This window comes from Apteryx mantelli, chromosome 1 (genome assembly GCF_036417845.1).
Source record: "Apteryx mantelli isolate bAptMan1 chromosome 1, bAptMan1.hap1, whole genome shotgun sequence".
Classification (NCBI taxonomy): domain Eukaryota; kingdom Metazoa; phylum Chordata; class Aves; order Apterygiformes; family Apterygidae; genus Apteryx; species Apteryx mantelli.
In genome coordinates, this window is record NC_089978.1 from 206891801 (window position 1) to 206912774 (window position 20974).

General features: G+C 38.9%; 2 protein-coding genes across 6 annotated transcripts in view; one reads left to right on the forward strand and one right to left on the reverse strand.

Annotated features, from left to right (window-relative positions):
- Positions 1–1144, forward strand: part of COG5 (component of oligomeric golgi complex 5) — a 194637-nt gene extending 193493 nt beyond the window's left edge. Inside the window, exon 22 of one of the 2 annotated variants that reach the window (XM_067316262.1) lies at positions 319–1144. In XM_067316262.1, the coding sequence (XP_067172363.1) occupies positions 319–433 (115 nt within the window). In that variant the 3' untranslated portion in view covers positions 434–1144. Of the gene's footprint in view, positions 1–296 lie in introns of both variants that reach the window. The other variant, XM_067316267.1, reaches the window with a different exon arrangement.
- A 373-nt stretch (positions 1145–1517) lies between these two features.
- On the reverse strand, positions 1518–20793 carry HBP1 (HMG-box transcription factor 1). 4 transcript variants are annotated; one of them, XM_067316292.1, is made up of 13 exons: positions 19303–19972; positions 18426–18468; positions 15905–16097; positions 14540–14774; positions 13226–13358; positions 12304–12415; positions 12072–12184; positions 11564–11720; positions 10859–11003; positions 8167–8493; positions 4169–4310; positions 3925–4000; positions 1518–2355 (listed from the first exon to the last, which is right to left on the reverse strand). In XM_067316292.1, exons 3-13 carry the CDS (start codon positions 16071–16073, stop codon positions 2333–2335), a joined length of 1632 nt encoding a protein of 543 aa, XP_067172393.1. In that variant the 5' UTR covers positions 16074–16097; positions 18426–18468; positions 19303–19972; the 3' UTR covers positions 1518–2332. The 4 variants fall into 4 exon arrangements, with proteins under 4 accessions (XP_067172393.1, XP_067172384.1, XP_067172398.1 ...); XM_067316283.1 differs by lacking the exons at positions 18426–18468; positions 19303–19972 and adding an exon at positions 20756–20793; XM_067316297.1 differs by lacking the exon at positions 18426–18468.
- Between the last annotated feature and the right edge of the window lie 181 nt (positions 20794–20974).

Genomic DNA, 20974 nt, shown 5'->3' on the forward strand with positions numbered 1-20974 from the left:
CAGTACAGCAATGTGCCTGAGTCTGTGCGTCAGAGCTGTCATTTCAAGCCATCTGCAACATGCTGCTGATGATTATTTAAATGTTAACTTGTTCACTCCTCAAAACATGCAAGAAAGGAAAGCGAGATCATGAAACAATTATGTAGATCTTTGTAAAGTCTTTCTTCCCCGCTTCCTTCCATAGAGAGATGTAAAATCATCTAAGGCAAATTCTGTTGTAGGGAAAGAAAGCGTTTGATTAATTGCAGTTTCAGATCCCAAACTTACAGTACTTGTACACTATTTTGTTGTTTTAGCTATTTCTCTTTATTTCTTTAGAGGTGCACTGGAAGCTTACGTTCAATCAGTAAGAACTAAAGAAGGGAAGGAGTTTGCACCAGTCTACCCCATAATGGTCCAACTGCTGCAAAAAGCAGTGTCCACCCTTCAGTGAAAGATTCTGGACAACTCCTCAAAACAAAGGTTGGACAGCAATACTGCTGTGGTTCTTACGTGCCTCATGCTTAGGGTTAATGATGTAAATTATTTCTGAATACATAAGCTTCACAGTGAAATGTTACCTACTTGGCTATGAAATTTCTAGTATCATCTCACTTTATGTTCTCATCATAGGAACTTATTTTACACAAATATTATAATGAAATTATATAATTTTTATGTATGTGCTGTGCATCTACATCTAATAAAAATTAATCATTTTCTAGCACTCCTTTTGAATTTAGAAAGGTAAAAAAATTAGAACATACTCAAGTACTGAATTACCAAATAGCTCAAACGCAGAAGTAGCTCTCTTCCTACAAGTACAATTTTAGAGTTGAATACATTTTAGCCTGAGAAAAATGTACTTTCGAAATGCTACAATTATCGCTTTCCATCTAAAAATCACTAAGTTTAACACAAAGAAAAATATTTACAAATAATGTAAATGATTTTCTATAGCACTTGCATTGCTTTGGAATAATTTATATTGATTTCAGTTTTTTCTTTTTGCTTAAAGTATAATAAAGAACATCCACTATCCAATCCTGAATTCAGTATTTAAAATTCTTCAATAACTTCCTAACTACAAAGCATCAAAATACATTTACCAGCTCTACTTGGTTTAAGATATTCTACAAATTTAGTATGGGTTCATATAAAGATTTTCATGCAGACCTTGCTCATCTGTGCAGGACTGACTTAATGATTAGTCTTCTGCAGTTTATAAAATACGCAACACCAAATTTTAATGAATTTATTTGAAATAATATACAAGAATATAGTGTGCAAAAAATCTTAGGGGCAACATCATGTAGACGTGTCATGAACTGAAATTTACAGTTGTGATTCTTAAAAAAACAACAAAAAAACAAAAAAACCACACAGAGCTGTTTAGTAACATGAAAAGCCATGATTGTAAAAGTTCACAGCAAAAGCAACTGTAGTTCTAATGCATCTGCTCTAATTTTCGACAGTTGGAAGAAAAAAAAAGTAAAGTGCAAGTGTTGCACATACAGTTAAGTGCAAAGTTTGCCCCCACCATAAAGATGTCTTATGGCAAAATAAAATATCATCCTAGAATATGTGGCAAAGACAAAACACAAAGTTAAAACTATGATGGTGACAGTATCAAAAGCACCATTTTTCTTGAGATAACGCTATTTATTCATTTCATCCTGGCCTGGGCTATTGTTTCCATTGGAAGCAACAGCTCTCACTCTTGCCAGCTGGTGCAAAAATATCTCACTTGTGGATACAGATTTTATATGTGGCAATCCAAGAAGCAGCTCCTGTGCTACATTACACTACACTCTCCATTTACCACACATTCTGGTAACTTGTTGGCAACTGGGCAGACTGGGAGGCTACAGGTTGGTAATACTACATCTTGCCATTTCAGAAAATCCCAGGTCCCAGAATTGTAATTAGTAATATGGTTGTGCAATACATATTAATCAGCAATAAGAATCAATGTATAAACAGCTGTTACATATTTTAAAATTCCCCTTTTTTGTACATTTTCTTTTAAAAATAAACATTTATACACATCATCTCCTTCGCCTCTTTCTAAAGTACTTTAGCACCACAGGATATCCATTTTCAAGCCTATATTACCTGATACATATATGAAGTTTGGAAGAAAAATAAGGCAATTTGGTTTAACATGTTGATAGTTTCAGCTTACTTAATGTTCTATTGTAAAAAGCAAATCTGCATTCATATTTAATCACTTCCGACTTGATGGTGCCAATGATGGTCACAGAAATTCACAACAAATAGTAAGACCTTGATCTTGTATCTTCTTGCCATCAAGCAAAAGCCATTTTGTAAATACAGAGTTAACAGGAAAATCCTAGCTTAATGCTGTTGTGAGCCCTGAGAAAGAGAAGAGGAAAACATGTTAGCAGTAACAACGCAAAGAGGAACACAGACATAATCTTAAACACAGAAAACATTTATTTTGAAAGCCACAAGTATAAATTATTGGTCAATTATGCAGAAGAAAGAAAACCAAAAACATTCTAAAACACAGATAATTTTATCCCCAGGTCATCAAAAGACCATCTAGACTACTTTGGCAAAGCCTGGAGTCAACTACCATTATTTGAAAAGCTAACCAAGCTGTGAATGAAATTCTTAGTTCACTGAAATTCAATTAAACAGCATATTTCCTGCTGCTGTTGTCATAGTACCAACACAGTACGGTCTACAGATACTATTATCCTGGCCTGAATACCTTAGGAAACAGGGAAAATCCTACTATAAGGTAGTGTAAGAAAGCCATCCTTCTTACTAAGGCCAAGACAAATGTTGCTTTCAGTTGTACAGACAGACACGCACACCCTCCCCTGAGTTCCCTGAAGTTCACAGGTGCCCATGTGAACTGAACTCAATCTCTGTAAATAATTATCTGTTAAGCTCCCATGAACTCAAACCTAGGATGGAACTCTAGACTTCACAATTCAATGCCCAAGACTGCAGCAGTGTAAAAACAGAATTAATAAATGGAATTATTTTAACTAAAACCACAACAATAATCTAACAGGAAATGTCACTGTTGATTAAAATAATAGGCTATAGTGCGACATGTAGAATGATACACCAAACAGAAAAACAGCTTGTTCCTGGCAGGGGTTTTGGTGAAGACTCCTGCAGCTCAGGGATTGAAAACTCAGCACTAAGTATGTACGGCAGTAAGAAAAGCAGCAACTTAGTCCTGGAGCATTTCTTGTTCAGCCTTAAAACAACATGTGCATATGCCCTTGAGAAAAATAACCTCTTTTACACTCAAAGCTGAAGTCCCAAGCTGACAGTTTGAAGATCAAATGTTAAGCCTGTCAAGGCCACATCAAACAGTGTCCTACCCGACATAAAACAGCTGATGAAAGTCCACGGCATTCTGTGCACCGACTGGACCTTTTCTTCCAACATACTCTTCTGGTTTAACACGTAGCCTGGCAGAATGTCCCTTTCTGATGTCATTTTTATGAGATCCATTAGCTGAAAGCCCTTATTTTACCTAATACATTCACCGCCTACTAATATGCTGCTTCAGACTCTTAAATTGATGGCCTCCTACAAAGTGGAAAACAACTTATTTCCTCACAGCAAAGTGTTGCCTACTGTATTTTTTACAATTAACACATAGCAATAAATGAAAGGGATTAGAGAAAGAAATAATAGATTTGCTCCCTCAGTAGCTCCATATTTACTTATATAAATTAACAGCAAAAAAGCTTATGAAAGGGTAAAGAAATAAAGGTTTTACTGAAGAAAAAGGAAAATGACTGACTCACATCAGAAAAGGAATCTGTGAACGCTTTAGTGCTTTTTGGGGAAATGAACAGATTTCAATTTAGGAACAGCCTTATAAAATAAGTTTATTCCTAAATTGAAAAACAGAAAGTGTGATGCCCTTCTTCTGTATTATGCAAGCATACTCACTTTCAGACCAACAGAATTCATGGAAACTCCCCAAAATATTTGGAGACACACCATCCTCTGGATCTGTCTCCTGCAACTGTCCAGAAGCACATTACAGGACACAGGGAAATAAAAATAAAATGAAGGTTTGGGCTAACACAAGAAATAGAAGTAGACAGCAAATTCTGAACAAAAAGAAAACACTCTAGCTACCACATGAACACATTTAACTGCATAATGAGAAAATTTTTTTGACAAAACATACAGAATTTGTTCGTTTTCGTTTCCAACAGTCAGGATTTAAACGTTTCTGTTCTTCTGCCAAGGCCTTGGCTTCTAGTGTGTACATCCGTCTTTCTTCATTTTTCATTTTCTTCCACCTGTCACCAAGTATCACACTTATGGCTCTGCAAGATAAATGTTTATAGAATGGTCAGGAAAGGATTTTTTTTAAGAAATCCCCTAATTCTCCTTTTTGATCTCAGCACTTTAAAGAAAAATGCAAGTTAAACATGAAGAAGTACATACACATAGAAGAAATCAACTGCATCTTTTTAAAGAATCTTTTTTTAAGCAATCATGTTTCTGATGATCTTCTTATACTTCCTTTACCAGTTAAACAACAGCTGGGATGTCTGTGTTACCTTAGCATGGGTCAATGCAAGTTCTGACCTTTCAAGGGGCGTACCTTTGAATACGCTGCAACTTGCGTAAGCTAGCAAAATAGGGATGTTAAAAAATCAGCTTGATGCAAACTACTACCTGGTAATTTACATTTGTTTTGCTGTGCTTTTGTTTTATAAGATCATTTACCAAACCAATCACATACCAGCCTAACAAAGATTTGATTAACTGCAAATCCCCATGTCCACTGAACAGATGCAGGTAGCTTTCTCCACCTTTAATGTGCACTAGGGAACACAGGTGGGCAGAATGTACTGGTAAGTTCCTATGCAAATATTCCTATGCAAGGAGGAACTATTTGTTCTAACACACCTATCATCATTATTTCTAAGAGCTGAATGTGAATTGTTTTTCCTACTCCTTATAAACTTCATGACCTTTGGACAGTGTTTCCCCATACTATCATGCCATATTGCTTAACTTCAGTCTCAAATGTTGGGTCAATATTAACACAAAACATAACTCCATCCTTTTGCAGAATAAAATCTCCAAACAGCTGTCTGATCAATGATCACAACTACAATGATGAAAGTTTTATTACTAGTCCTTTAAGAAAAAGGTGTATACAACTAAGTACTTTGCTTTTTCACATTTAAAAAGCTCCCTGTAGGCTGTAAAGCTATTCATAGACTTTCTAACATAATCAAGAAGAGCACAGTGTCATCAAGCATTTCCACAGCACTTCACATATGGCAATTGTGAAGAAGGCTGTTTTGCTCCGTACCAACAAGAAAATGGATTTTAATCCTGAAAGACTTTGTAGTACCAATGAGGCTTTTATGAGCTCCTGAGCATTCAGGGAGCACAGTGAGAACTCCACTGAGGCTGCCACTAAGCCTGTTCTGTCAAATGCTCTGGTGACTCCTCAGAGCAAACTCCTCTAGATGCAACCAGATCCCATCAACAGCAAATCCATTGTACAGTCTGCCTCTTTGGCAATGGATTTTCTGTTTTTCTCTCCAAATTAAGAATCAGTATTTTTGGTCTATCATTAGAAGTAAACACACTCCAGTTTAATTAGCATATTTTCTGTACATTTTGGCAGTACCCAGAGGCATATCAACAGCACCAGAAACCTGCCTCTTTTGTCACTATTTTGTAGTCAGGCACTCATACCCCCAGAAAAGAACACTGTGACCCAGACAGACTGCTGAAAAAGCTATTGCATTTCCAAATAAAAAAGCAGCTTCTGAAATCTTTGTATTTAAAACATAAAAAATTTTGCATCTCCAGAGACAAAACTGCACTGAGGCAAAGAAACTAAGTACAGATCTGTATGTTTTCAAAGCTTCAAAAATCTGGTACAGAGACAAAAGCTTCATTCTTCAAAGGAAATATTCCTAGGTGTGAACCACTGAGACTGCAAAAAGATATGGACAGAGAAATTTCTCTAACGTAATTTGGCAAAGACCTAATTCTGCTGACCAGAAAGAGGTAAGAAAAAACTGACTCGACTGCACCACTGCCTTAGGTGCCCTTTCACATCATCAGGACTTCAGAGTGCTCTGTACACTGCCCTGTCCTCTTCAAATGCTAACAGGATACCTGAAAACATTTTAGCAATAGACTGGAGGACACAACCACTTATATTACAGCAAATTCATAAAGAAGCAAATTGTAAAACAGGATCTGAGAAGACCTGAAGTTCACTCTGAGTAATTACATGCACCTGTACAACCATTATTAACAAGTGCTATGATAGTTCATATAAGTTCCTTCACCTTCACAATCTGCACGACTCAAAGTATTCAAGTATTTCTGAATGCAGGATAAAGCCCAATTATGGCTACAGTAAAAATACCTGGAAAAGAAACAAGTGTTACCCTAACACCAGTGGAAGTCTCTGAAGTATGGCCCTATGGTCTACAATACTTATAAGAACCATGTTAGTGTGGACTTGCATTTTGGCTGTTTAAAGCTCACAATCTTTTTGGCATGGCTTCACCTTCTGATGTCTGCTTTTTCTCAGAACAGAGACAGTTCAGCTCAGAATACCTCAAGTTCTGTGCTTTCTCGTATGCATAAACAAAATAAAGTGACTGTAACAAACCTAAGAACTCAAGGGTACAGAACTGGGTCCTAAACATAACCAACTGTAAGATCTACTCCATGATCTGAAAACTACATATACTTACACTTAAAAAACATGACAAATTAATGAATGCCTCAGCAACACTTCAGCAACAGCAGGAAAATGCCTGTAAAATCCATTATCACTAACTTGTATGATTTATTCTGCATTGTATTTGATAGATGCCAAGAAACTGCGTTCAAAAGCACTGTCTTTCAAACGGCACAGGGAGCACTGCACTCCAAAACTTATTTGTAATTTGTTCTGTTGCCACTTTCCTTCAACATAAACCTGCTCATGGAAATATTCAAACTATTTTGACATCCATCCAGCTGCAGCTCCAGCTCATTGCATCTATTTGAAATCAGCATTTAAAATTAAAAATACAACCATCATAAACTTTCCTAGCTCACTTTCTATTTCTTATTGGTAGTTGCAATGAATTTGAAGACAGCAGATTTGCTTCACTGAAATTACTATAAACATTGCAGAACATCATTGCCATGACACAGAAGACCAGATGGCATTTAGGGATGGGTTATTTGTATGGTAGGATTTAATTTCTTAACACTGTTTAAAGCCTCCCAACCAGAACGTTAAGTAACAGCCAAAACCCTCTCAAAGCCCTGTCACCTTTACATTTTGCCAGATTTAGTACTAGAATTACTATGTGACAATGCGATTTTTATGGCAACAATCTTCCTTTCATAATGTTATATCCATAACATATTATATACAAATGGGTGCATGTTCATGTCCTTCAGTTTATATTTACATATGCACAATCAGCATGAAATCTTAGGATTATTTAAAACACACATCATGGGTGTCTTCATTAAAAAAATAGGACATGCATGTGCACATACATAAAAACAGAAGTAAAAGCAAACCAGCGAAGAACCCTCCCCACAAACACACAGCCATTTAACTCTTCCTGCAAGTTTCAGCAGATCGTTCAGTAGTACCTTTAGGACAAGCAAAATTTGGCAACACTTCATTACTGTTTGAATTTAGATCTTTCAAACATCCTAACAATCAGTGCCCCATTTTTTGTAAGATATACAAACTGAGAAAAAAAGATCATAACTGCACTGAACAATTTACAGTACTATGTCAAAACATAATTATGGCTTGGCTATCAAGAACCAGAAGTTCCCCTTTTTCCATTACAACACATGAGTGGAGAACTTGGTGTTTTTTTCCGTTAACATTTCTTATTGGTATAAACAAAGACTGCGTATATTTGTGACTCTGCCTGTGCACATATATATGTATCTCACCTGCTTTACCCAAATGCTTTCTCAAAAGATGTCTGCCAAAAATGGCTTAAGCGTGTCAAATTTACTGAGTATTGTAAATATTTAAAGCATCTTTCAAACTGATTCTTAGAACAACATACACAAATTTTATTTCAAATGCAAAATTTAGTCCACTCTAGGTTTTAAAATGGGACATGTATATTCTGCTAGCTCAACAGTAAGATCAAAGTTAGAATTTTATACTATTACCTGTTGTCTTTCCCTGGATACATCTGAGTGTATTCAACTCTGTATTTTTTGGCAAAAAGCATGAAGGCATTCATTGGTCTTTTGCACTTGTTTGGAGAAGTGGCACTCACAGTACTCGCAGTCCCTGAGCTGTGGCTTTTGCCAGCTTTGCTGTACAAAGAATTGGAGGAAAGATGCGATGATGCCATAGATGCACAGTTTTTACTGCATTCTGATCTCTCAGCATCTTGATTGTTTGATCCTCCACAAGATAGAGAAGCACGACGCTGGCGAGCCATGCTGCTTAGCACATAAACTGCAGAGGAATCCATTGGTGTAAAATCATAACTACAAGAAAAAGACATATCAGATAATGATTCAAGTATTTTTCATGTACGATACCTAAATAGCTGTTCCAGTCTTAATCTGTACTAACTTTCTGGTACCTTCTGTGTGACATAATGAATTTGTGCTTAATGCAGATGTCAGTAAAAAAAAATCTGGTAGATGAACTAATAGTTATTTCAATATGGCAGCGGACTGTAACTTTGCAAGATCTACTGTGTACTATCAATTCTCCAACTGTATATCAATTATTATACACTGTCTTCAAATTTTACCTTCTTTTGAAATAAGCTTCTTTTTGCTTCTGACCTTAACAAAACCCGAATCTCTTCAGTGAATGACAGGTACTGAAAGTGATAACTAATCTGGGGAGCATAAATGTTGAGTTCGCTTGCAAATTTTTGTTAACAACAAATATGAAACCATTCTATTAAGTAGATACACTCAAGTACAAATAGCTGCTCTAAGCAGTGACATACAAATGCTTTTAGCCATGAACCTTTCACTGACATTAACACATTGTTTAAAAGACCCATGATATTGAATACTACTGAATTCAAAGCTGACAAATGTCTGCCCTCTAGTGACAAAAATGTGAGAATTCCTCCCTATTTCTCTTTCAACAGCTTACATCAGTTGTTTCCATACAGATTAGACCTCCAAATACTATCAACCCTCACAATTTCTTGACGACCAGCAACAACAACAACAAACCTCTAATGGAAAGCACTACAGAAGAAATTATTTATGATCTCAGGAACTACTAGTTGCGTGCAGAACGACAGCGCTATATTCTTACATATGATATATGGGGGAAACACACTTCCAAAGGTGCCATTCAATAATAAATTTAAAACACTAAATTACCACCACAGAATAAAGACAAAATCTGTATCGCTCAAAGGCTCCTCTCCCTCACTGATGAATGTGGCTATGGTTACATGGTTTCTGGCAAAAATAAGGGTTTAGGCTGTTTTCTGAATAAAACGGAAATACTAGCAAGGAAATACTGTGAGCGGTAGCCCAGCGCCCACCTGCACAGGCAGCCCCTTTCTGTGCAGTGGAACCCAGAGCAAGGGCAGAGACTGAAGGGCCAGCTCCCAAATCCAATCCCTTGGAAAAGTGAAAAGCAACAAAGAAGGGATTATGTTGACAACCTTGCAGGCCAGTTCACAAGATGATGAGAAAGGACCTCTCTGTTCTCCAACAGTCCAACACCTTTCCTAATCTCCCTCCCATAAAACAGCAAGAGTGTTTTGTTTTTAAATTCTTCTGTCCTATCTCCCACTGCTGCTGCTGCATGCTCCCTGCTCAGTGTTTTACTGTCTACTGCCCCAAAAGAGGGACAAGGAATTTGAACTGTCCACAGAGTGTTCTACTGTGCTGCAGGATGAATAAGGTACCACAAATCCAGTTCCTTCAGTAAGATGTAAATACAATGATTTTATCAGCTCTCTACAGATGAAGTTCAGAATACGAGTAAATAAGCAGAAAAAGCCCCAGACAGCAAATGTGTGAGGACAAGCAATTTGAATTCACTATCACTCTCTACTGAAAACATACAAGAACACTTAGTACTTGAAGTTCAAACAGCATTTTAAATTATTTTTTTCCACTGTAAAAAATAACAGAAAGCCACTGGACTGAAATCAAATGCCAAAGAGGAGCTAAAGTCATAGAAAAAGGTTCTGCTTAACCTAGAAACCTCCAAAGAGTACAGAAAAATCTTAGGAGTAATACTATTCCCTTTCTTAGGATCATTTAGGTTGGGCCCAATCTCTGAAGGCTATCTGGTCCGACCTCCTGCTCAAAGCAAGGCAAACCTCAAAAGTAATCAAACCTTGAAGTTAGATATGGTTGCTGTATTAGAAGAGAATGACAAATAGCAGAACCTACAAAAATAATTAATAAGAACAAATTATGAAGGCACTGTCCTCTGAAGCCGTAACATATGCATTAGCTACTAACACACTACTCAGATAAGATACACAGCTGCACATGAAGCATACATTAATAGCTGGTGAATACATATTATTGTGGGAAAACTGTATTAGAACATTCAAATCTAACCCATTTTATCTAAAGAATTCTTGCAGATAATATATTCTTTACTGCTTTATCTAATCTGTTTTAAACTATGATAAATAGGGGCTGAAAAGTTACTTTACTCCAAGGTCTTACTTCACAGTATAGCAGAGCACACTACTACACAGCTCTCCTGATACTCAATCTCCGTTTTCCCTCTCATTTGTCTTGCATCACCAAAAGTATTCTCCTTTTGCTCTACATATGTTTTAAATTCTTGCAGACTTAAGATGCCTACTCATTAAATACGAAAACTGCTGAGGCCACTTTATCCAAAAATTACCTTTTAAATGTATCAAAAACACCTGAATCATCAAAGTTAATGGCATCAGGGTGTCCAGGAGGTAGACACAGATCTCCAAGATGCATTTCACAGCATGGAATGCCATGCTGTACCACAGTCAAGCTTGGATAAAAAGATGACCAACCTGAAGTGGTAAAGAGTTAAATTAGACAAACGGCCAGACAATCTCTCTAGTTCTTAACTGGAGCAATCCTATACAACTAAATGGAATCATGTTATAAAAATGTTCTGATACAATTTCTTTCACCCAAAAGAAAAATCAGAAACACTTACTTAGGGAATTCTTACAAATAGTTAATTTTTATCTCAAGTAGAATCTCATTCTAGCAAAAAAAGCAGTCAAAAACTGGAAATCTTCATCATCAAAAGTTCTACGTTTAGCAAGTGAGAAAAGCCTTTCTTATTTGCAGCTTTCCTTTCCTCCCCCAGTTTATCTGTTTTCCTGTGCTCCACTGACATAATCATATTTGACCAAATCTTCCTTCAAGAGACATAAAATATTTGTTATTTTTACAGTTTTGCTCTTTCAAATTCTATTTTTCTTTGCAAAGTCAGTCAATTGATTCTACAACACTGCTTTTATCCATTTCTTGAGTAACACAGGATGGCAGTAAGACTTGCAACTACTTTCTTTGAGTACTTTAATAGAAAACCAAGTATGCTGTACTTGTAGTAATTTCATACCTTTGTTTTTAACATAAAAAGGGTGATCAAGTCTGCACTCTACTGTAAGCAAGCCATCTTCCACTGTGCCAGGATCAAAAGTCAGCTTCAGCACTGACTCACCAAAGGAAATGCTTTCTTCATGAGATATCAACTTCAAACCATCAGAACCATAGCCCTGTGAACACATATACAATTCAGAATTTTTCCCCTCAGAAGAGCATGAACCTGCGTATACTGCAAATGTATATTCATCATCTTATGGCATATTAAAGAACACCAACATTTTAAGTGCCCTCTCTGTAAATTAGTAAAGACTATACAACATTCAAAGCATGCCTAAATGCATTTAGTTCAATTGCTTTATGGCAAGATACTCAAATAATATAGTGATCAGCATTAGACAGGTTCAGTATAAATCTGTCTTCCATAAACCCCTGGAGACAGTATATAAAGGGACAGGGATAACATTACAAACTAAATCTTTTGCTACACCTGTTGAAATGAATTCATTAGAACTAACAGCTACCTTGTAAGCACCCACTGGAAGATTTTCCTCATTTCCATGGCTTTCAGTTCTTGCAAAATCTTCAACATCCTGCCATTCTTTATTGCGTCCTTTATGAAAACATAAGCGTGAGCCTAATAGATTTTTTTTTGAAGAAAAAAAATAAAAAAGGATCAGTGTAATGTAAAAAAAGGCTCTGTTATTAAAAAAAGAAAAGGCAAAACAAATACTTATTCAACAATGCATGTTTTACCTTTTAAAAAACAGTGCCAAACAGTTGAAGGCCAAGAATGGCACCATCCTAAATCATCATCATCTGAAAGTGATGACATGCAGAAAATGCCAGATTCTGATTCACTGTTTGCCTATTAAAAACAAAATGGTGTTGATATTTGAACATAAAAGATTTTAGGGCTGGTCTTATATATATTTAGGTACACTCTCAAATCTGCATCTGAGTCACATCTCTGCATTAAGTTCAAATAGGAATACAAAATGAGGACAAGATTCACTCAAGGAATTCGGTAAATGTAAATCGAGTATTTTCTCCCCTCTCCTTGATATGTGCTATCCTGATGTTCTTATTTTTCATCCTTTATCTGAGATCCATTTGGGCCCCTATGGACAGATCATCTTAGGCTTAAGTATAGGCCTTTCACAAGCTATCACTCTGGCCATCCATAGGAACCAATCAAAGCACATGTTATTCCATGGACAAATAACTGGAAAAGGTATCGGGCCAATTCTGTTCTAGATAAATCACTGGGAGAGACTCAATGTTTTTAACAGATCAGGTTTGGGAACAAATTAATAGCAGGAAAAGGAGAAAAGAGACTGACAATTTTTGTATATCTAAAAGGAGATGGTTCAGTATTTCCTTTTCAAAATAGCAAACAAGAATTAATACAATTTTAAATCCTTGCTGTAGAAGGTAAAGCAAGAGAAGCAGACCATTTTTAGAACATGATCTCTTTATAATGTGGACTATCTGTATCATGCAGCACAACAAGTTCATTGTGTTCGGTAAAAAGAAAAGTAATAAAAAAATCTAGCTTAAATACAAATGGTATTAAAAGTAAACAGCTGCATTTTTTGAACCAGTTTCTTTTTTTGAAAAGCTTAACCCATTACTCTTGCTTCTTTATTTATGTTAGAAATGTTTCAGGACAACTCACCCTTTCATGTCTGACTGGTGTTTCATCCAAATCATTCTTAGAGAAGTTAGGATCATTCTTTGTGGATCCTGGTGGAGGACGTGCATAGGAATGTAAACTTTTGCTTGTAGCTATTATGTGAACAGGAGATGATCTACAACACAAAATAATTTTAAACTATCTCAGATTAGGGAAACACAAGATTTAGCTAACATTATTCTAAACTGTTTTTGTTTACTAAACTTTCATATTTGAATTTTAAATTCACAATCATTTGTGTATATAAATATCCTGCTTGCTTTCACATGCCGAATGTACACAGAAAACTATGCTGGTCCATATCTGAATTATTAAACTCATTTCACTCAAAGGAAGCAGATATTCTGCAGGCGCAACTGACTGTTCACTGCAGATGACTTATGGTGTGCGTAGCCATTAAAGTTGTATCTTACACTGCAGTCTGAGGAAGAAGAGGCAACAATCAAGGTAGTTTTCAACTTAGGTAGGAAAAATTTAATTTGAACAAATATTTCTGTCTCCGTGTGCCAAATACCAACTGAACTTCCCACACATCAATATTCAAATACGATGACTAAAGAGTACAAGCTCAGGCAAAGGGAGTATTTAGCATAATTGCTGCATAGCTTCCATATTCCACCCGAATGACAGCAGCACTTGCATATCAGCTTCTCACTGGCATAATGCTTGAGTTTTTACAAACATCTTGAAGTTAGTGCCCCATTTTTAGAGTACCCTGACTTGTATATGGACACCTGCTCTGTCACAATGATTAAACTGCAAATGCATTACTGCTAACAGTACTGCATTTAATTTTTTTTATCATAAACCAAAGACCAAAGCTCTACAATATAAGGTGAAGCCGAGAAAATTCAATCTCCCATACTGCTTCTTACAGCCTTATGGAATTTGCAGATCATACATCTGAAACAATATCAATAAATAGTACATTGCATTAAATTTCCAATTAGCTATTTTAAAAAATTCTGAAGTCTGTGCATTAGTGAATATAGTTTAACATAACAAATTCATGAGAACTTTTCCTCTGCTGCTTCACAACAGGTAAATGCCTGTAGTTTCTGAGCTTCCTGTGGTTAAGGAATGCCCTTATATTGTTCAACCTCATTCCTGGCTGGCAATTAAGAAGCTTTTGCAACAGGTTCTGAAACAAGTCCTGCGCAATCTTCTGCAAAAAGAATAAAGTTACTATACAGGAAGATGACAATCAAAAATAGGACTCCAGTTCAAATTTAGACAGCTTGGAGAGCAAAGGAAATGTTCTGTTTCAATTCTAAAAATTAAAATGAAAGTCAGTACCTGTTATAAAAAGAGCACTGCATTAAAGGACTCTGAGGACTTGTGGCTATATTTGCCAATTCTGTCAACCAGTTCACCCCATTCTCACATGAATAAACACTTTCTGAATTGCTGTTTGAGGTACGTTGGTTCCATGAAGGCCTTGAACATTCTTGATGTGAAACATCTGCATTAAGCTGAAAAAGTGCAGGTGGAGTGGAATCTGTCTGCACAGCCTGTAGTTCAGGAAGATCATCTACAAACAAATACGCAAATTACCGTAATTATACCCACTCCTAAATTATACTTGACAAACAATCTCTCAAATAAAAATTGAGAAGCAACCTGAACAAAGTAACTTATTTTTTTCTCATAGCACAATTACCAACATTTCACAAATCCTATCCATAATATTTTCAAAAGGGCCATAAAAATGACCAAAGCTCTAGTCTATTATTCATTCACACAGGCATTTTTACAAAAAATATCAAGTAACTCTAGACAAAAAACACAATTCTGATAACATGGTTTTTTAAGTTTTTACTAGACTAATTAACACAAAATTGTACTGCAGAATTCTGCAAAGGTAGCAACCTGCTTTACTGTAATACTAGCAGATTCAATAAAAGGCAACTAATTCATCTGGCATAACAAGCATGCCACTAAAAACTGTCAACATCAGAGGCTGTACAGGGTAAAGCTTTTCATGTTTCCACCACTGAACAGGAATTAAGTACTTCACAAGTCATGAAAGCTGGGTATACAGCCTGGTAGGGCTGAACTACTATGAACAATCTATACATTTTATATGTTATACAGGACTGCAGAAGAGAACCCAGTGACCAGCTTGTTAACAGAACTCTGTACTACATAGATACTTGTGTAACTAAGTATCGTTGTTCTTAATTACTTTATCAATTAAATGCGGTAATACTTCATTGATTACATCAATACTCAATAATGTATATGCTGTTTTTCTCCAACATGTAAAAAAATGAAGTTAAATGTTCCTCTTCCCCAAAATCTCTATTTGGAGTTGATCCAATAGCAGAATTCCCCTGCAGGAGGAGCTCCAGAGCTTTCTGTTTGTTATTACTGGGCCAAACAAAACTCCTCTGGAGATTAGGAGAAGAAACTTGTAGCTTTGAGTTCAATGAACATATTTATGTCAACAGGCCAGTGTATCAGAATTGGAAATGAGTTACAGGGAAAAGTGACTGTAAACTAAGACTTTCAGGTGTCACTATTCACTGTCATATTCGCTGCTCTACCCAAGTTAAACACAAGTAATCTTATTCAGTCAGCTTCCAGTAACTTCACTACAAGAAAATTACATTTGGATCAGCTTCAGAATTTGGCTCCTTCTGAAGCAGTCAGGTTATTTACCAAGTTCCATGTGCTCATCACAGGATGCATATCCAGGAGAAGATGGCAGGTTTTCATTACACTTCAACAACTCCAGTGACTCATTCATCCCTGAAGTTCTCTTGTCCACTACCAAAAGGAGTTTCTGAACAGCATTAGGCATTTGATTTGTCTTCACTTCCCACACCATGTTAGGATGTTCCAAAGTATCTGACTTTAAAGAGACAGAAGTTAAAAAAATGTATAAACATAAATATACACTTGACCTACTGATTACGCTCTAGCCAATCAATACATTGGCCTTTTTACCACAAGGGCACACTGCTGACTTATCTTCAACCTGTTGTCCACCAGGGTCCTTCTCTGCAAAGCTGCTTTCTAGTCAATCTGTTCTAGCCAGTATTGTTGCATGGCATCATTCTGTCCAAGGTGCAAGACTGAGATTTCTGTCGAACCATTTCCCCAAGCTGTCAAGGTCCCACTGAATAGCAGGCCCATGCTCCAGCATTTTGACTACTCCCTGTCAATTTGCTATCATTCATAAACTTGCTGAGGCTGCATTCTGTCCTTCATCCAAGTCACTAATGAAGACATTGAACAGGATCAGCCCTTAGTAACCATCCAAAGCTGGACTTTGAAAAGCTGACCACCCTCTGAGCCCAGCTGCCCAGCCAATTTTCCACCCATGTTGTAGTCCACCCATGTAGTCCATTGTTCTTCGACTTGGTCACAAAGGTACTACAGGAGGCCATCTCAAAAGCCTTGCTACAGTTAAGGTAAACAATATTCACGTTGTCCACTGAGCCACTCATCTCATCACAGAAGGCAATCAGATAGGTTACACGATTTGCCTTTGGTAAACCTATGCTGGCTGTTCCCAGCCACCTTCTTGTCCTACAAATGCCTAGATATGCCTTTCAGTAGGGTTTGTTCCATAATCTTCCTGAAGACTAGGGTTAGGCTGACCTGCCTGTAGTTTCCCCACATCCTCTGTCTCGAAGAAGATGTGTGACATTTCCTTTTTTCCAGTTATTGGGACCCTCCCGCATCCCAAAAGCCACATCCCTTCAGAGACCATACTCACAATAACATCAGCCAGCTCCCTCAGATGTATCCCATCCAGTCCTCCGGACTTGTCTATGTCCAGGTTACATATAACTGGCTCACCCTTAACTTGATCTTTCTCTACCACAGCTAGAGAAATATTTCACTCCTTCTGACTCTGCTACCACGCTCAGGGACTTGGGAAGCCTGAGAACAGACCTTGCAAGTAAAGACCAAAGCAAGGAGGATGTCCTCAATCTTTTGTCACTAGGTCTCTTACATCACTAACCATCAGGCCCACATTTTCTCTGGTCATCCTATTATTACTGGCATACCTACAGAAGCCTTCTCATTGCCCTTCACATCCCTTACTAATTTCAGCTACATTCTCAAATATATTTAAATACTAATACTGTTAATTCTGTTGCAAAAGGAAACAAAAGAAAGCCTCTACTACTAGATTTTGCTGCAGTTTCATTTCCCAAAATCTCTGTGCTGTAACATTTAAACTAAAAGACGTATTTTAAATTATCTTCAGTCAGACAACTGTATGATTATTCTACACAACCACCCTCTCTAGAAGCTGGAAAACAAGGTTATTTGGTCTTTAGTAATTTGGTTATCTACTGTTTTTTCAGATGATGATTAATTAAAGCTACCATAACACAATTAGTTTCTGCTTTTATGAAGCATCACTGAAAAAGTAATCATGAATCTCTTACAAAAGAGCAGAAGGCAAAGTTTAATGGTAAAGAAAATCTCAAAAGTCTACCACATGTACATTCACTAACGTTGTTGTTATGCACATTAGAGAAAAACAAACAACAGCTAAAAACAGTCTAATAATTACATATGGAGCAGTAAGCCTAGCATCCTAAAAGCCCCCTTGCATAAAAAGCTGTGTGGTAACAATTATGAGAAAAACAGCTTTATTTTAATAGACAATTGTTTTAAAAATATTACACATATACAGCCAACATTAACAATTTCTATGTTTTTATTCATCCTACAAATTTGTTTCATTCATTTTGCAGCTTGTCCTGTATACAGTACAATTCAGGTATAATCCTTCGGGCTACATACTGGGCCTAGCAAAAGCAGTCTGACCAAGCTGGGCCTTCTTTGTGTCTTTACAGTACAGTTAATAGGACCCTATGGAAATTTCAAAAGTACACAAGGAAATTTAAGCCTGACTTAGGAAAGCAACTGAATGCACTACTCCGAATAATCACAATGGTATCATGGACAGTTTGTGAGTAACTGTATCAAGGACTTATCAGAAAATTTCTAATCTTCTCATTGCTTAACTTCTTAAATATATTCCTAATGTAGATAAATAAGCATTCTAAACATAAAAAAATATATTTGATACTACTCAAATCTTGCCACTATAAAAGTCACAATGGTGTAACTCTGAATTTTACAGAGATGGAGGGGGGAGAAGAAAGAGAAATGAGAACATACAGTCAAACAAACATCAACAGTACTTGTATTTTACCTCTAAGAACCATCTTCAATGCAGTTTATTCCTCTATCATCCACTAGGGACAGCAGGAATAAAGAATACCAAAAGAGAAGAAAAGCCAGCCATTTGTGAACATAAAAAAACCCAGATCTCAACAGTATAGGTCAGGACCTTGATGATTATCTTCAAGTATTTAACTCTGAAAAGCCACTCCTTGTTTTTCTGGCTTGTCTATGCCCCTTTTTTCCTTTCCCCCTTCTGCCTTATTTTCTCCTTCCATTTTTTCCCCCCTCTTCCTTTCTAATCTTCCTGTCAAAATGAGCAAGCCAACTTATTTTGGGAATGTTACCTTCTCCCTTCCTCCCGTTGCCAGGATCTGAAAGTACCTGTCCTGGTATACCTAACACATTGAAGATCAGAGACAAGATACAGATAGAGGGCGCTAGTCCAGGCAGGACAGGGACTTCTTTCATTTGAGAAATGATTTGTGCTTCCCAGTCACCAGAATTTCTCTAAACCAAAGTCACCCAGATGCAAGAGTAAAAAACTTTCTAACAAATGAATTAAAAAGAAAAACAAAAAAAATGTGCCCAAGCTCATTTTTCATTTTTTTCATTCTGCTAAATTAAAGCCTGCTTTGGGCATCATGTGCTTCTCATCTTGTCCCTTGCCTGTCTATGTTTTGGAACATTAAGGGAATAGGCATTAATTAGCTTGTACAGACTTTTTTCTTTTTAATTCAATTTCATGTTCAAAAACTTGTGAAATATGTTTTCTAGAAAAATGCAACACAGGACTATAATTACTGCCATTTTCTGTAGAGGTTAAAGGAATTTATTCATGAATTTACATTTCAAAATAAGTTGATTTGTCTTATGTAAAAAATTGGCAATATTAACAAAGAGCTTACCGGTTAAACCCCATTATGTCCATTTTTGATAGAGCTTAAATTGATCCTTCTAAAAGGCTGGGGCTGAGAAGGGGTTTGGCAGGAACTGGGTGACATCCGCCCAAACCGCGCGGTGCTGGAATGCTTGGGTGGAAGTGCTTCCCGTGGTTTTCCTCTCGGCATCTGCCCTCCTTCCTCCAACCGACTGCTGAAGTCTCAGGCATGGTTTACGCCTGGAGCAGTTTACTGGATGGAGTTCAGCATGGAGAACAGCTTCTCCAAGCAAAACACAACATACTGGCAAGACTGGATCTACCCCAGGGACTTTTATTGGCACAGCTACTTTGATCACGGATCCTCTCTCCACATCCCTGACCAGCAAGCTGTGCCAGAAAACTTTGCAGTGCAAGCACAGCCTCCGAGGACCAGAGAGGATGATTCACTGTGTTTTTGTACAGCCAGCCTTGTAAAGAGAGCCTTACGCATACTGAACTGCAGCTTTCACCCGACTTCATACGACTGCTTTTACTCGCCGCGAGGAGCACGGAGGAAACGCTGTCTCCTCGCCCCACTTAAACGCCCCACACAGAAAAAGCACCGTGGCTTAGCTCGAACAAGGAAGATATTCTGACCAGTATTAGAGGCAGGCGGGTACGCGGCTCGCGGCGGCGCAGCTCCAACCGCGGCAGCGGCGCAGCGCCCCGGCCCGCGCAGCGCAGCGCAGCGCCGCGCGCAGCCCTCCCCCTCCCCCCCCCCGCTGCGCGCTCCCGCCGCCCCCCCGCGCGCGCAACCCCCCCGTCATGCGATCCCCGCCTGGCCGCTGCCCTTGTTTATAAACGTCTGGCCGGCACCGCGCATGCGCGCAAGGCCTCATTCATTCACAACTGCGTAACAGCTCGCCCCGGGCGGGGGGCGCCCCCCCCCCCGCCCCGCGCGGCCCCCGGCCCCCGCCCGCCGTTACCCTCCGCTTCGGCGCCGCGAGCCCTGCCGGCGCCGCGGCTCGCCCGCCACGAGGCCGCCCCGCTTCGCCCCCAGACGGCCCCTGCTCGCCGAGCCCCTGCCCCGCCGCGGCACCCTGCGCCGGGCGGCAGGGCAGAGCGCCCTCGCTTGCCAGCCCGGCGGCGGCGAGCGGCTCCCCAGGAAAGGGGGGGGGGGGCGCGCTCCTTCCCCTTCTGTCGCTGTCCGGCGCCGCAGCCGAAGCCCCCGAAGGGGCGGCGGCGCCGCAGCATAACCCCGCGGCTTTTTAGCCTGGCAGTGCGGGACGGCGCCGGATGCGCGGGGCTGGTGAGCGAAGGGAAACAGTAAACAACGCTCGGGCGCCCGCGGCCGCCAACAGCCAGGACCCAGCGGTCTCCTCGGCTCGGCTCGGCCCGCGGCCGCCGCCCCCCCCCTCCGGCCGAGTAGAGTCGGCCCTTCCCCCGCGGGGGGCTCGCAGCCCCTCGGAAGCGGCAGCTCTAAACTTTGTTGCACTTACCAAACCCGTCGCCATTACCAAATTCCCCTCGGCTTCCCCCCCCCGCCTCCTCCCCCGAGCGGAGTCCCGCCCGATCGCCACGGTACTCAGTCATCGAATGGTCAAAGAAGACGTTGCTCAAGCCACCGCTGCTTCCTATTGGCCGCCTGGCCTGCCCATCAGGAACCAGCCCGGAGGGCGGACATGTTTTGACTCTCTTGCACATCCGATTGCACCGCG

Coding starts and splice junctions, on each gene's coding strand:
- HBP1 (XM_067316283.1), bottom strand. Junction 11,721..12,071: donor TTCCAGTGGGTGCTTACAAG/GTAGCTGTTAGT, acceptor ATGTGTTCACAG/GGCTATGGTTCTGATGGTTT. Junction 4,311..8,166: donor TATCCAGGGAAAGACAACAG/GTAATAGTATAA, acceptor TTTATCTTGCAG/AGCCATAAGTGTGATACTTG.